The sequence below is a fragment of the Eulemur rufifrons genome, chromosome 28 (assembly GCF_041146395.1).
Source record: "Eulemur rufifrons isolate Redbay chromosome 28, OSU_ERuf_1, whole genome shotgun sequence".
Taxonomy (NCBI): domain Eukaryota; kingdom Metazoa; phylum Chordata; class Mammalia; order Primates; family Lemuridae; genus Eulemur; species Eulemur rufifrons.
This window is the reverse complement of record NC_091010.1, coordinates 14,125,532-14,137,399: the sequence shown is the minus strand read 5'-3', so window position 1 is coordinate 14,137,399 and position 11,868 is coordinate 14,125,532. Positions and strand designations below refer to the sequence as shown.

At 45.6% G+C, this 11,868-nt stretch overlaps 2 protein-coding genes across 3 annotated transcripts; both read right to left on the bottom strand.

The window, feature by feature from the left end:
- Positions 1–1,756: 1,756 nt before the first annotated feature.
- On the bottom strand, positions 1,757–3,277 carry CHCHD1 (coiled-coil-helix-coiled-coil-helix domain containing 1). The gene is made up of 3 exons (XM_069460669.1): positions 3,142–3,277; positions 2,899–3,017; positions 1,757–2,010 (listed from the first exon to the last, which is right to left on the bottom strand). The coding sequence occupies exons 1-3, from the start codon at positions 3,263–3,265 to the stop codon at positions 1,897–1,899; spliced, it is 357 nt and encodes a 118-aa protein (XP_069316770.1). The 5' UTR covers positions 3,266–3,277; the 3' UTR covers positions 1,757–1,896.
- A 3,912-nt stretch (positions 3,278–7,189) lies between these two features.
- Positions 7,190–11,776, bottom strand: FUT11 (fucosyltransferase 11). 2 transcript variants are annotated; one of them, XM_069460923.1, is made up of 4 exons: positions 11,006–11,776; positions 10,276–10,901; position 10,143; positions 7,956–7,988 (listed from the first exon to the last, which is right to left on the bottom strand). In XM_069460923.1, the coding sequence occupies exons 1-4, from the start codon at positions 11,711–11,713 to the stop codon at positions 7,956–7,958; spliced, it is 1,368 nt and encodes a 455-aa protein (XP_069317024.1). In that variant the 5' UTR covers positions 11,714–11,776. The 2 variants fall into 2 exon arrangements, with proteins under 2 accessions (XP_069317023.1, XP_069317024.1); XM_069460922.1 differs by lacking the exons at positions 7,956–7,988; position 10,143 and adding an exon at positions 7,190–7,868.
- Between the last annotated feature and the right edge of the window lie 92 nt (positions 11,777–11,868).

The window sequence follows — 11,868 nt, the reverse complement described above, 5'->3', positions numbered from 1 at the left end:
TCAAGCAATCCTACAGCCTCAGCCTCCCTAGTAGCTGGGACTACAGGCATGTGCCACCATGCCCAGCCAATTTTTTCTATATATATATTTTTTAGTTGTCCAGCTAATTTCTATTTTTTTAGTAGAGACGGGGGCGGGGGGCGGGAGGGTCTTGCTCTTGCTCAGGCCAGTCTCGAACTCCTGAGCTCAAATGATCCTCGGGCTTCAGCCTCCCAGAGTGCTAGGCTACAGTCTTAATTGACATGCTAAATTTCAGTTGTAGGTAAAAATACAATTTTTTTTCCCATCCAAGTTCACAGACCTCTTACTGGGAGTCTATTGACTTAGGAACTCCTTAGTCCAAAGTTCTTAAGTAAACACTGAGCTTCTTCCCATAGCTAAAAGGCTCAGATTGCAGAACTAGATAGTTGCCCAGTTCTCTACCCATGGAATATGAGGACTGGGGAAAGAGGCAGCTGCCAGGGGGGTCAGGAAGGCAAGACCCTTTCTCACATTAATAATTATCCCACTGGAGCATTAAAAGCCACTGATCTCTTTGTCCCTTATTTCGTGTTGTAAGGTATATACAAAAGGTTAACTCAATTATGCCTGAAAGAGGCAGGAGAATTACTTGCGGCCAGAAGGTCAAGACTAGACTGGGTAACATAGTGAGACCTTGTCTCTAAAAAAAATTTTTTTATTACCCAGGTATGGTAGCATGTGCCTTAATCCTAGCTACTTGGGAGGCTGAGGCAGGAGGATTGCTGGAGCCCAGGAATTCCAGGCTGTAGTGAGCTATGACTGAGCCATTGCACTAGCCTGGGTGAGATGCTTTCTCTAAAAAAACAGAAAATAATAAAAAATTTAAAAATATAGATCAGTATCGAGAAAAGCAAATAAATTTTAAAAAATAAATAAATGAATAAAAACCAATCTAAAAAATTATGCCTGCAAGGGCAGAGTATACATAAAATGCTATGTAATTCTTAATATCAGGGGATCACAAAAGTAAATGCTTTTAGCAACTAGGCAGATAACTTGAGAGAAGTGAACAGATAATACACAAAGAAGATAATTGTTAATTAAGTCTGTTTCACCATTTGGGAAGGTCCAGTGGTGAGATCACTGGAGAATAGAGACAAATGATAATTGGCTCTATCGTGAGGCACAGTTGCTCACGCCTGTAATCCCAGTACTTCGGGAGGGCAAGGCAGGAGGATCACTTGAGGCCTGGAGTTTAAGACCAGCCTGGGCAACATAGCAAGACCCTGTCTCTAAAAAAAAAAAAGAGATAATCAGCTCTACCTGATTATTGCCAGGTGGGAATAAGAAAATAGGGCTGCCAGAGCTTTTAGTTTTTTTAAAAAAAGAAAAGCTAAAATGTGGACTTTTTAAAATGACTTTTTTCCCTATTTTTGAATGTGGTGAGCTAATTTTAAAATGTTTTTTTAACTGCATGGGTCAAAGAAAATACATCTAAGAACTTCTGGTCACCAGTTTTTGAATGTGAGTATTAAGGGAGCACCTTGCAGGGGGCTATACACAAAACAGGCAGTCACTAAATACTTACAGATGATGGTAAACTTCAACATCTTTCATGCATCCAAAGGCAAGGGCATTAAATGCTGTAAAGGACTTCAAATGCAGGAAAAGACAAGATGAAAGTTTTTGTCCTGCTCCCAGGGCAAATCAGGGAGCAAAGAACTTCCAGGGTCTAGGAGAGGATACAGGGTTCAAGAATGGAGCACATAATTCACAACAAAAGGCCAAATTCTCTTCAGGGGATTTTATTTCAAGATAAAGGATAACTTCTACCCAGGCCATGATTCCAAAGATATGGCAGTGCAAACGTCTCTAAAATGCCTCTGCGTAGTTCTCAGAAGCTATAGTCCAGTCATTGAAAATGCTTCTCCATTTTCAGCTGAGGTGAGATTTGTTAGGAAACCTCTGTAACAACTTATTCAATTTCTTGGGAGGTAAACTCCCAGACTCTCCCAGGGTCTCCTGGATTGATCTCATCCTTCGGGCTTCCTGAAAATACAGAAAAAATACAAGAATGACAGTTCTAAAGTTTGTTCTGACCTAGGCCCATAGTTCTCACAAAGCCCTAAAATGCACCAATATATTAACCAGCTCAGAGAGATCTGTGTCAATTACTTCCAACAAAAGGGACTTGGAACCTACAAATGACTGTATAATCAGAAGCTATTATGCCAGCTAGCAATTAAATCTAGGCTGGAAACCAAACAACTCATCTTTATGTAGCGTCACTATCTTTAGTTCTACTTCAGGCAATAATGTCTATTTGAGCAGTAATTCAAATTTTTCAAAATGGTTTTCCCATTCATTATTTCATTTGACACTCACAAAATTCTGTAAGGTGGCTATTAATATTAACTTTGCTTTACATATGATAAAACTGAAGTTCAGAGTAGTAAATAAATCAGTCACGATAACACAGCCTTCGGCCCGGTACGGTGGCTCACACCTGTAGTCCTAGCACTCTGGGAGGCAGAGGCTGGAGGATGGCTTAAGGGCAAGAGTTCGAGACCCATCTGAGCAAGAGCAAGACCCAGTCCCTACTAAAAATAGAAAAATTAGCCAGGCGTCGTGGTGTGCGCCTGTAGTCCCAGCTACTGTGGAGGCTGAGGCAAGAGGGTCCCTTGAGCCCAGAAGCTTGAGGTTGCAGTGAACCACGATGACGCCCATTGCACTCTACCCAGGGCAGAGTGAGGCTACGTCTAAAAAAAAAAAAAAAAAAAATCCTTCAGAGCTGTAACTTTCCCCCCTTTCTATGGGTGATGTAGCTCCCAAATGAATGAGAGGGACTTTTCTATCACTTAGCAAAAGGCAAGGAGAACTATTACATGTATCCCCCCAATTCTCTTCCCAAGAAGGCACCCAAGAGCCATCTGTCACCTGAGCCCTCGAAGCACAATCGAAGAAGCTCTGGATCTCTTTTCTGCACGCATCATCGCGGAATTCATTCTGCTTCCAGCAAGCCATCATCACCGACATCTCCGTTATGCAGGTCGCCTCTGGAGGGGCAGAACAGCGGGACCCTCAGTGACGAGGAGACTCCTACCTTTCCACCCTCATACCCAGGTGCCCGTTCCCCCCTCTGGCTTCCACTCCGGGGCTTCCTCGGCTCCAAATGCTCACCGCCCTTCTCCCGGCGCCGCTCCCCGACGCGGTTAGCTAGGATGAGGGGTTTGTTGGGCTTCAGTACAGGCTTCCGCGGGTTCCCAAGGCGCGCCAGACGACCCCGCAGGCTGGGCGTCGCCATTGTGCGCCGAGCTCCCGGCAGGCTCCGCGTCTTCGTGCGTGACCTTGCGTGACCCCTAAGGGTTGGACGAAGCTAGGCGCGGAGCCGGCGGAAAGATGGGTAGACTGCTGGCATGCACCGCTTTCTTTTCTTGGCCTGTTCGGCGGCGAGGCTGGTGTTCGTACCCAACAGCAGGTTAGGAGGAGACACTTTGGGCTCTACTGAGACTGCTCCTTTGTGGGCTCTGAGCCCTGAGGTCTCGGGACAGTACTGGGCCGGGGACTTCCAGGAAAGGGCCCTGATACATGGACACGTTTCTGGTGGATGACAGCTAGTCTGCACGGTGATTGACGTGGTCAAGGGCAGGAAGGATGGGAGCAAATCAAAACATGAAACTTTAAGATGTAAGATTCGGAAAGATTTTTGTCCTAATAGACCTACAAGAATTGTTTTTGACTACTTTCAGGATCATTCGTAACCCGCAAAGTAAAATTAGATTCATTTATTTTATTGTATAACAACTACTGCTAATACAGATACCGTTTGCTCATTTGAAACGACCTCATTGGGTAGGGTGAGGCTTAAACACTTTCTCATTCATCGTCTTTTTAAATCCTCTCACCAGTCTTGTGAAAGTACTTGGTAGTATCATTCCTATTTATAGACTTGGACTTTCAGGAATTCATAAGTGACTTTTGGCTGTTTACAAAACTCATTCCAAAGATGTGCCATGTATTATTCTCTAGGCTTTTCCAGATGAGCTCCAAGAAATGTTTCTGGTAATGAAAGCAACTTGAACACGCCTGTAGTCCATGACTACTTTGGAGGAACAATATTTATCAAATTGCCTTTTGGGTTTTTTTTTGAGACAGGGTCTTGCTTTGTTGCCCAGGATGGAGTGAAGTGGCACAATTCACAGCTCACTGGAGCCTCAAACTCCTGGGCTCAAGTGTTCCTCCTGCCTCAGCCTTCTGAGTAGTGGGCATTACAAGTGTGCTGCCACACTGGGCCTTTTTTTTTTTTTTTAATTTAATTTTTTTAGAGACCGGGTCAAACTCCTGGCCTCAAGGGATCCTTCTGCCTTCTCACCTGTCTTAACCTATTTATTTTCTGCATAGCACCTATCACAGTGTGAATTGTCTAGTTCATTTGTTTATGTCCTTCCCTATCCCCAACACTCGTTTTAAAATGTAAACATGAGAGAAGGGACCTTGTCTATATTGTCCATTGCTGAAACCCCAGTGCCTAGAATAGTGCAGAAAAAGACTTGTTAAATGAACAAATGTTTGAAATACTGTTTTTACAAGTCACCAACTTTATCATGCCCACCCCCAAAAAATAACCAACCAGAAGACACTATGTAAAAAGCAATTTATTATACAAAATGAAGCCCAAGATAATAGAAATAGCAATACTTGCAGTAATAAAGGCATCAGCCTAGCACTCCACCTCCACATTCCAGAAGTGTAATTAAAACAGACTCCTATTAGACACTTCTACCACCAATAACCCCAACATGTAGTAAGTCTGCTGCTATATCCAGAGCAAGTTAGGCCCCAAATCAGAGAAAATTCACATTGCTTGCTTTCTCTGTAGGGAAAGTGAAGCTTTTAGTTGATAAGTACCACATGGCTATTCCTGGTTCTATAATACTTTCTCTTGTGGAAATGTAACAGGTTTACCCTGCTCTTTTGTGAATACTCACATGGTATTAAGAATGAAGGAAAAAATCTGGGAGCACCAAAGCACAAAGAGGCCTGAGACTCTAGCATCAGTGATTCATAAACAACTGGCCCATTTTGTATACAAAAGTGCTAAAAGAATGCCAATGTGAGCTGATGTAATTAGGAGAAGGAAGGATGATTCTACACCTTGTATAACCATCATTTACCGTTTGTTTGTTTGTTTTTTGGGTTTTTTTTTTTTTTGAAACAGAGTTTTACTCTGTTGCCCGGGCTAGAGTGCCATGGCATCAGCCTAGCTCACAGCAACCTCAAACTCCTGGGCTGAAGTAATCCTCCTGCCTCAGCCTCCCGAGTAGCTGGGACTACAGGCACTACACAACGCCTGGCTAACTTTTTGTTCCTATTTTTTAGTTGCCCAGCTAATTTTTTCGATTTTTAGTAGAGATGGGGTCTCACTCTTTCTCAGGCTGGTCTCAAACTCCTGAGGTCAAATGATCCGCCCACCTCGGCCTCCCAGAATGCTAGGATTACAGGCATGAGCCACCGTGCGCAGCCTCATTTGCCATTTTTATTTTTTTTATTTTTTTTTTATTTTTTTGAGACAGCATCTCACTCTGTTGCCCAGGCTAGAGTGAGTGCCGTGGCGTCAGCCTAGCTCACAGCAACCTCAAACTCCTGGGCTCAAGCGATCCTCCTGCCTCAGCCTCCCGAGTAGCTGGGACTACAGGCATGCGCCACTATGCCCGTCATTTGCCATTTTTATTAAACATAATGAAATGTAAGTCCTATCCTAGGTCTGCACTTGTGTGATATACATTTTGCACTGTAAATCAGCATCTGCATTTAGATTGCAAGCTTAGAAATTACAGTCCTGCATTTGACTTCTTTTGTCAGTGCCTATTATATCCAATTTTATCAGATGTTTGGTTGTTTTTTTATGGGTTTTTTTTTTTTTTTTACAGGGGGGCTCTTGCTTTGTTGCCCAGACTGCGTGCACTGGCTATTCACAAGTGTAATCATAGCACACCGCAGCCTTCAACTGGGCTCAGACAATCCTCTGGCCCGAGTTGTTGCGACTACAGCCATGTACCACTGTACCTGGTTCAGATGTATTTTTGAAGATCAGTCGCTCCCTGTTGTTCTTTCCTGCAAAAGGCCAAACAAGTTAAGCAAAGTTTCCATGCTGTTAAGAAGGACCTATTTTGTTAAAGAATTAAATGAACAAAGAACAACTTTGGCAATGAAAGGAATCCAGCCTAAATTACAGCTTTTCTTGGCCACATCCTTAGATGTCAGAATATTAAACGTGGACCCCAGTTGTTGAAGCATCTAACACACATCTATTTATATATCTATATAGATTAGGTAAATGTAGGTATAGAAATATATAAATTTATAACCAGATATATTGATAAGCTATGGAACTTCTCTAGTGATGATTCATTAAGACAACAGTACAACCAGAGTAGCACTAAGGTCCAAGGTATTGTTTCTTGTTCCACTGCCCCAGAGAAAGCGCATGGTCTCCTTGCTCATTAGGCCAACCACAGCAATAGAAGGGTTGGCTACATCCCCAAATCTGACTAAGGTTTTTATTTAGTTCGCCACTTAAGGTGGCTTAAATCTCTTGCCTCGCCTCCTCATCCCCTTGAGCAGACGCCATCAAAAAGTGGTCTCAGTACCATGAAGTTGTATGGAAGATGTAAGTAATAGAGTGAATGAAGGTGGACTGTCTATTGCACTTAAAGTGAAAAGTGCTACAGATTATGAGACTGCTGGGCTGTTTCTATGACTCTTTGCAGCAAATGGGACTTTGTAGTATATAAAAACAATAAAATAGAGGGAAGAGTTCATTAGGCCAATAGAAAAGAACAAAGACCTATAAAAATTTGCACTTTTTTCCTTTTTTTTTGGTCAACATACTCACCAAAAATTAGCATTTTGATATTGGCCTATTTTAACATTTCAAGATCATTTAAGTTAAAATATATATGTGACTTTTTCTGCCATCATTTCCAGCCTTAGTCCATCTTTGATCTAAAATAGAACAGGGCAATACATTAAATTGACATGGCATATAATAGCACTGAATCTTGCTATTCTTAAGAGAAGGAATCCCAGATATACCTTAAATAAGAAGCAAACCAGCAGTAAGAATAATTGATGGCAAGGTTTCTGTATCTCTATCAGAAATAGTGGGAAATGGCCTAAAACCAAGAAAGAAAAAGCCACTTAAAATAAAAAGTTTCCCATGAAAAGTAAAGTAAATGATATAAAAAATACAACCCTAAAAAACCAGAATACAGCCCACCAGAAGTTCTGCTTCACCAACATAACATTTTATAAAGCAAGAGATGAGGAAAAGAAATTATTGAGAAAGGTACTGAATAATGAGGGGCTTGGGGACTAGAACAGAAGTTGTAAGTCATAACCTGGCCCATGTGACTTTACTGGTAGTGAAGAACACTCAAAAGGATGAAACAGAGGAAGTGGGCAGTCCTTTAAAAATTCTTTTAGACCAGCACTTCGAATTGAATGGGAGTTTCAGGCTTCTGTTTCTCACTGAACCAAGAATTGTATGCCTCTATCTCTTCTTGAGGAGAGGCCCTATTACCACAGGCTGAGACCTTGGCTATCCATCATTAAGATAAAATAGTAGTGGATCTAACTGGAATTCTCTGAATCCATGAAAAGATAATGTTTATTAAGGGTCTGTGCAGTGGATGTTCCTTATGTTCCATGACAGAATAAGATCTTTGCTCTACCAAGTTAAAGACTCTTGCAAGGGCAGTTAGAGATTCTGGTTCCTTTTCATGAAGATCTCATGTAGGTAATCCCAAAATTTTCTTTGCTGTGTTTCATTGTTGTGGATCATAGCAGTGAGAGCTTCCCCCTGGTCCAGACCTTGCCAATAATCTTGTAGCCACATCTCCTTCCAGCTGAAATATCAAAATGGGGTTGGATTACTGAACTGTAGCACAGCTATGAGTCCTGCCTTTCTCTCTGTAGGGCCAAAGAAATCTTAATCAGATACTGTGGTCTTTGCATAGGACAAGATTCTGCTTTGAAGGGAAGGAAATGTGAAATAAATCCACTAGCCCAAGTGACAGGGAGTAAGCCACACACATAAAGATATCACACAGCCATCCAATGAGTTAAAATTCCTGATCTGCCTGCTTCTGGCTCCCAAATGTGGAAAGAGTTCACAGGCAGGTGCAGCAGGGGCCAGACTATGGAAGCAGTAGTCTCCCTAAAGAAAGTGAAGGAGCAGGGGTCTTTATATGGATAACTTTTAAGTTTCACTTTTTTTTGTTTGTTTTTTGAGAGACAGGGTCTCACTCTGTCACCCTGGCTTAAGAGCAGTGGTACAATCATAACTCACTGAAATCTCAAACTCCTGGGCTGAAGCAGTCCTGCCTCAGCCTCCCAAGTAGCTGGGACTATCAGTGCACCACCACCACTAAGCCCAGCTAATTTTTTTTAAGAGACAGGATCCGCTATGTTGCCCAGGCTAGTCTTGAACTCCTGGCTTCAAGGGATCCTCATGCCTCGTCCTCCCAAAGTGCTGGGATTACAGGCATGAGCCACCATGCCCTGCCACGTTTCACTTTTATTCCAATAATCAAAATGAAGGTGCAGTCTCATGTAGTGTCTAGAAAAGACATGCCTGAGTATTTATTTTCTTAATGTTTTACATTTTTAAATACTTTTCCTCTAGTAAATCACAATATTATGTTCGGCATAAAGTAGATAGAAATTACTTGGTGGAGGACTCCACCATCAGGACCAAACTCTGCCAGTGGCATATATATTAATAAACAGCCTTCCGCTGCCATCCACTCGTCCAAGTCAGTCTCCGCAGGCCATTCTAGCAGCCTCTCTTTCTCCAGCTTAATAATTTTTTTTTTTTTTTTTTTTTAGAAAATATATATATATATTTTCTAGAGACAGGATCTCACTATGTTGCCCAGGCTGGACTCAAATTCCCGGGCTCAAGTGATCCTCTCTCAGCCTCCGAGTAGCTGGGACTATAGGGACTACAGGTGTGTGCCACTGCACCTGGCACTCCAGTTTAATAATCTTACCACTTCTCCCCCAACAGGTATGGCTTGCTGCAAGTGGCTTCAACCCCACCTCCCATGCCAACCTTGTTTTCTGATACCACCACCTGCCACCTACTATAGCAGCCTACTTACTTCCCTTCCAGCCCATACTGCCCACCATCATTAATCTTTTGAAAGCATTCCTCCAGTTCTGTTAGGATGAACATAATGTACCATCCTAATCAGGGTACTTTTAAAAGTGAAAGGAGGTGCTATTAATAATTAAGCCTGGCTCTTCTAGTTATGTTCTTCTAGTATCCCCATACTCAACAACCACCTGGAGCTTATTCTCAGCACAGCTGCTTTAAAAAAAAGAAGAAAAAAAAGAGCCGGGTGTGGTGGCTCACACCTGTAATCCTAGCAACTGGGAGGCTGAGGCTGGAGGATCAATTACTTAATGCCAGGAGTTCAAGAGCAGCGTGGGTGAAGGAGTGACACATGGTCTCACAAAAAAAAAATAAATAAAATTAATGCCTAGTTAACAGGTGTTTAAGCCCTGACTATTGCAGGAAAACCTCCCTTAAAATGCTCATCTCTGTATTCGCCACCATATAAAAGGTACTTAATTTTCAGGACAGTCCAAACTCCTGAGCCTGGTATTCAGAATATTTATAGTCTGGCCCCAGTTTATTTGCCAACTTTCTCTCTTCCTCATTACCTCCCTACACAGGCCCTGTGCTCCAGTTCAAGACTTTTTTGAAGCACTCTTGGAAATGTCCACATAAGCTGATCTTCATATGTTGTTGCCTTGAATTATATTTTACTTTTCTCTCTCTCTTTTTTTGTTTTTTAAAGGCAAAGTCTTGCTCTAGTGCCTAGGCTGGAGTACAGCGCCATAATCACAGCTCAGGGCAGCCTGGAACTCCTGGGCTCAAGGGATCCTCCTGCCTCAGCTTTCCTAGTAGCTGGGACTACAGGCATGCACCACCGCACCTGGCTAATTTTAATTTTTGTAGTGACTGGGTCTCCATATTGCCCAGGCTGGTCCCAAACTCCTGGGATACTCCCACCTCGGCCCCCTAAAGTGCTGGGATTACAGGTGTGAGCCACTGTGCCTGGCTATTTTACATCTTTACTCAGTCTTCTCAATTTGCCTATTTCCCCAACTACACTCTTGACACCTTAAAGGGAGACTGAGTCTATGTCATAATTTCCTGCTACCGCCCCTCAACACCTAGTGCTAGTTCACTGCTCATAGTAAGTAAATGATTTGACAGCCGCGGGGGACCCCGGCAACCCTTACCTATCATTCTCAGGAATCTCTTCCACATTGCCAAAGCCAGGTGTGGGCATTGGACAGTCCATGTGTGAGGGCTGGGCAATGTGAGGCTCAGGGACAGGGAAGTCCCCAGGAGAGGCTGCGTGGGCTTTCTCAGCATCCAGACGAGCCAGCTCATGGTCACACACGAAACACTCGAAGCCGTTGAGGTAGTTAGGCAGTAGAGGATCATTCACTCCCCACTCCCGGTGCTTCAGACTATCCAGAAGGAACTGGTTGGTGATGCCCCCCGGTTGCTTGTATGCCAGGTATTTCATATATTCCTCATCATTCTTGTCTAGAAAGTCAATAAATTCTGCCAGCTTCTGAGGAGACTCAAAGTCATCAATAAGGATGATGGAGTGATTGTTCGGCATCCAGTCCCTCACAGAGCGAGAGCCGCGGTACACGGGCACAGCACCCAAGTGCATGGGGCGCCACAGTTTTTCTGTCATGTAGTCGTTACAGATGGCATTTTCAAGGGCTAAGTGGAACTTATAGCGGGACAAGAAGGCCAAGAGCTCTGGATCCTCGGTGGTGGCCGTGGCCGTGTCCTGTAACCGCGCGGTGGGCAGCTCCCGATTCTGCAGGCATTTCCCGTATGAGTCCACCTGAGCGGGGTAGAGTATGGCGGTCAAGAGGGCACGGCCTGGAGGCCTGGACACCTGGGGTCCTGGCCTCGGGCCCGGCCCGTCCCCTCCCCGCCCTCACCCACCGGGATGTAGCGCATGAGCTCTCGCACATAGCGGTCCCGGTCCGCAGGCACGTCGCAGTGGGACTGCAGATAGAGCAGCGGCGCGTAGCCCTGGCGGCGCCACTCCGCGCGCTCCTGCAGCGGAGGCGCCGGGCGGCGCAGATAGCCGGTCCCGGGTAGCCACTGCAACGACAGCGGGTAGTCCGAGTGGCGGCTAAAGGTGGAGGTAAGATTGAAGAGGCGGATGCCCGGGGCGTGGCTCAGCAAGAAGTTGTTGAGGGGCGATTCCTCGTGAAGGAGCGCCCAGCTCTGGTGCGCCAGGCGCGGCAGCGGCGCGTCAGACGCTCGGAAGTCGGTGCCGTAGAAGAGCAGCGCGCGCGTCCGCGAGTCTCTCTGCAGCCGCCGGTCCCGGGACGCCACGCACGCGCCGCGCGCACACTCGATGCGCTCCGAGTCTCCCGGGAAGTGGGGAAACAGCCCTGGGCTCCACCACAGCAGCACCGGCAAGTCTCCCGCCTCCTCCCTCCCCGGCCGCGGGGTCCCGGGATCGCGCACCACCGCCACCGCGCCCAGCGCCGCGGGCGGCCGGAAAACCGCGCCGTCCCACGGTTCCCCCCACTCCGCCTCCCCGCCGGCCTCCCCGTCTGCCACAGGCCCAGAGCTGCTGGCAGCACAGATACTGAGCACCCGCAGGGCGGCCAGGACAGCCCCGGTGGGGCCGGCCGCCATGTCCAGTCTGGCAGCCGGCGCCCTTCGGACAGCACAAGTCCCCGCCCCGCGGCGAGTCGTGACGGGACGGGGTCCTACGCCACAGGGGCATGCGGCGCATGCGCGCCTCCGGGCCAAAGGGAAAGTGAGACTTCGCATTTAAGAATGAGGCTACT

Coding starts and splice junctions, on each gene's coding strand:
- FUT11 (XM_069460922.1), bottom strand. CDS start 11,713: ATGGCGGCCGGCCCCACCGGGGCTGTCCTGGCCGCCCTGCGGGTGCTC. Junction 10,902..11,005: donor AGCTCATGCGCTACATCCCG/GTGGGTGAGGGC, acceptor TACCCCGCTCAG/GTGGACTCATACGGGAAATG. Junction 7,869..10,275: donor GAGATTCCTGAGAATGATAG/GTAAGGGTTGCC, acceptor TTGATATTTCAG/CTGGAAGGAGATGTGGCTAC.
- CHCHD1 (XM_069460669.1), bottom strand. CDS start 3,265: ATGGCGACGCCCAGCCTGCGGGGTCGTCTGGCGCGCCTTGGGAACCCG. Junction 3,018..3,141: donor GCGGCGCCGGGAGAAGGGCG/GTGAGCATTTGG, acceptor CTGCCCCTCCAG/AGGCGACCTGCATAACGGAG. Junction 2,011..2,898: donor ATTGTGCTTCGAGGGCTCAG/GTGACAGATGGC, acceptor CTGTATTTTCAG/GAAGCCCGAAGGATGAGATC.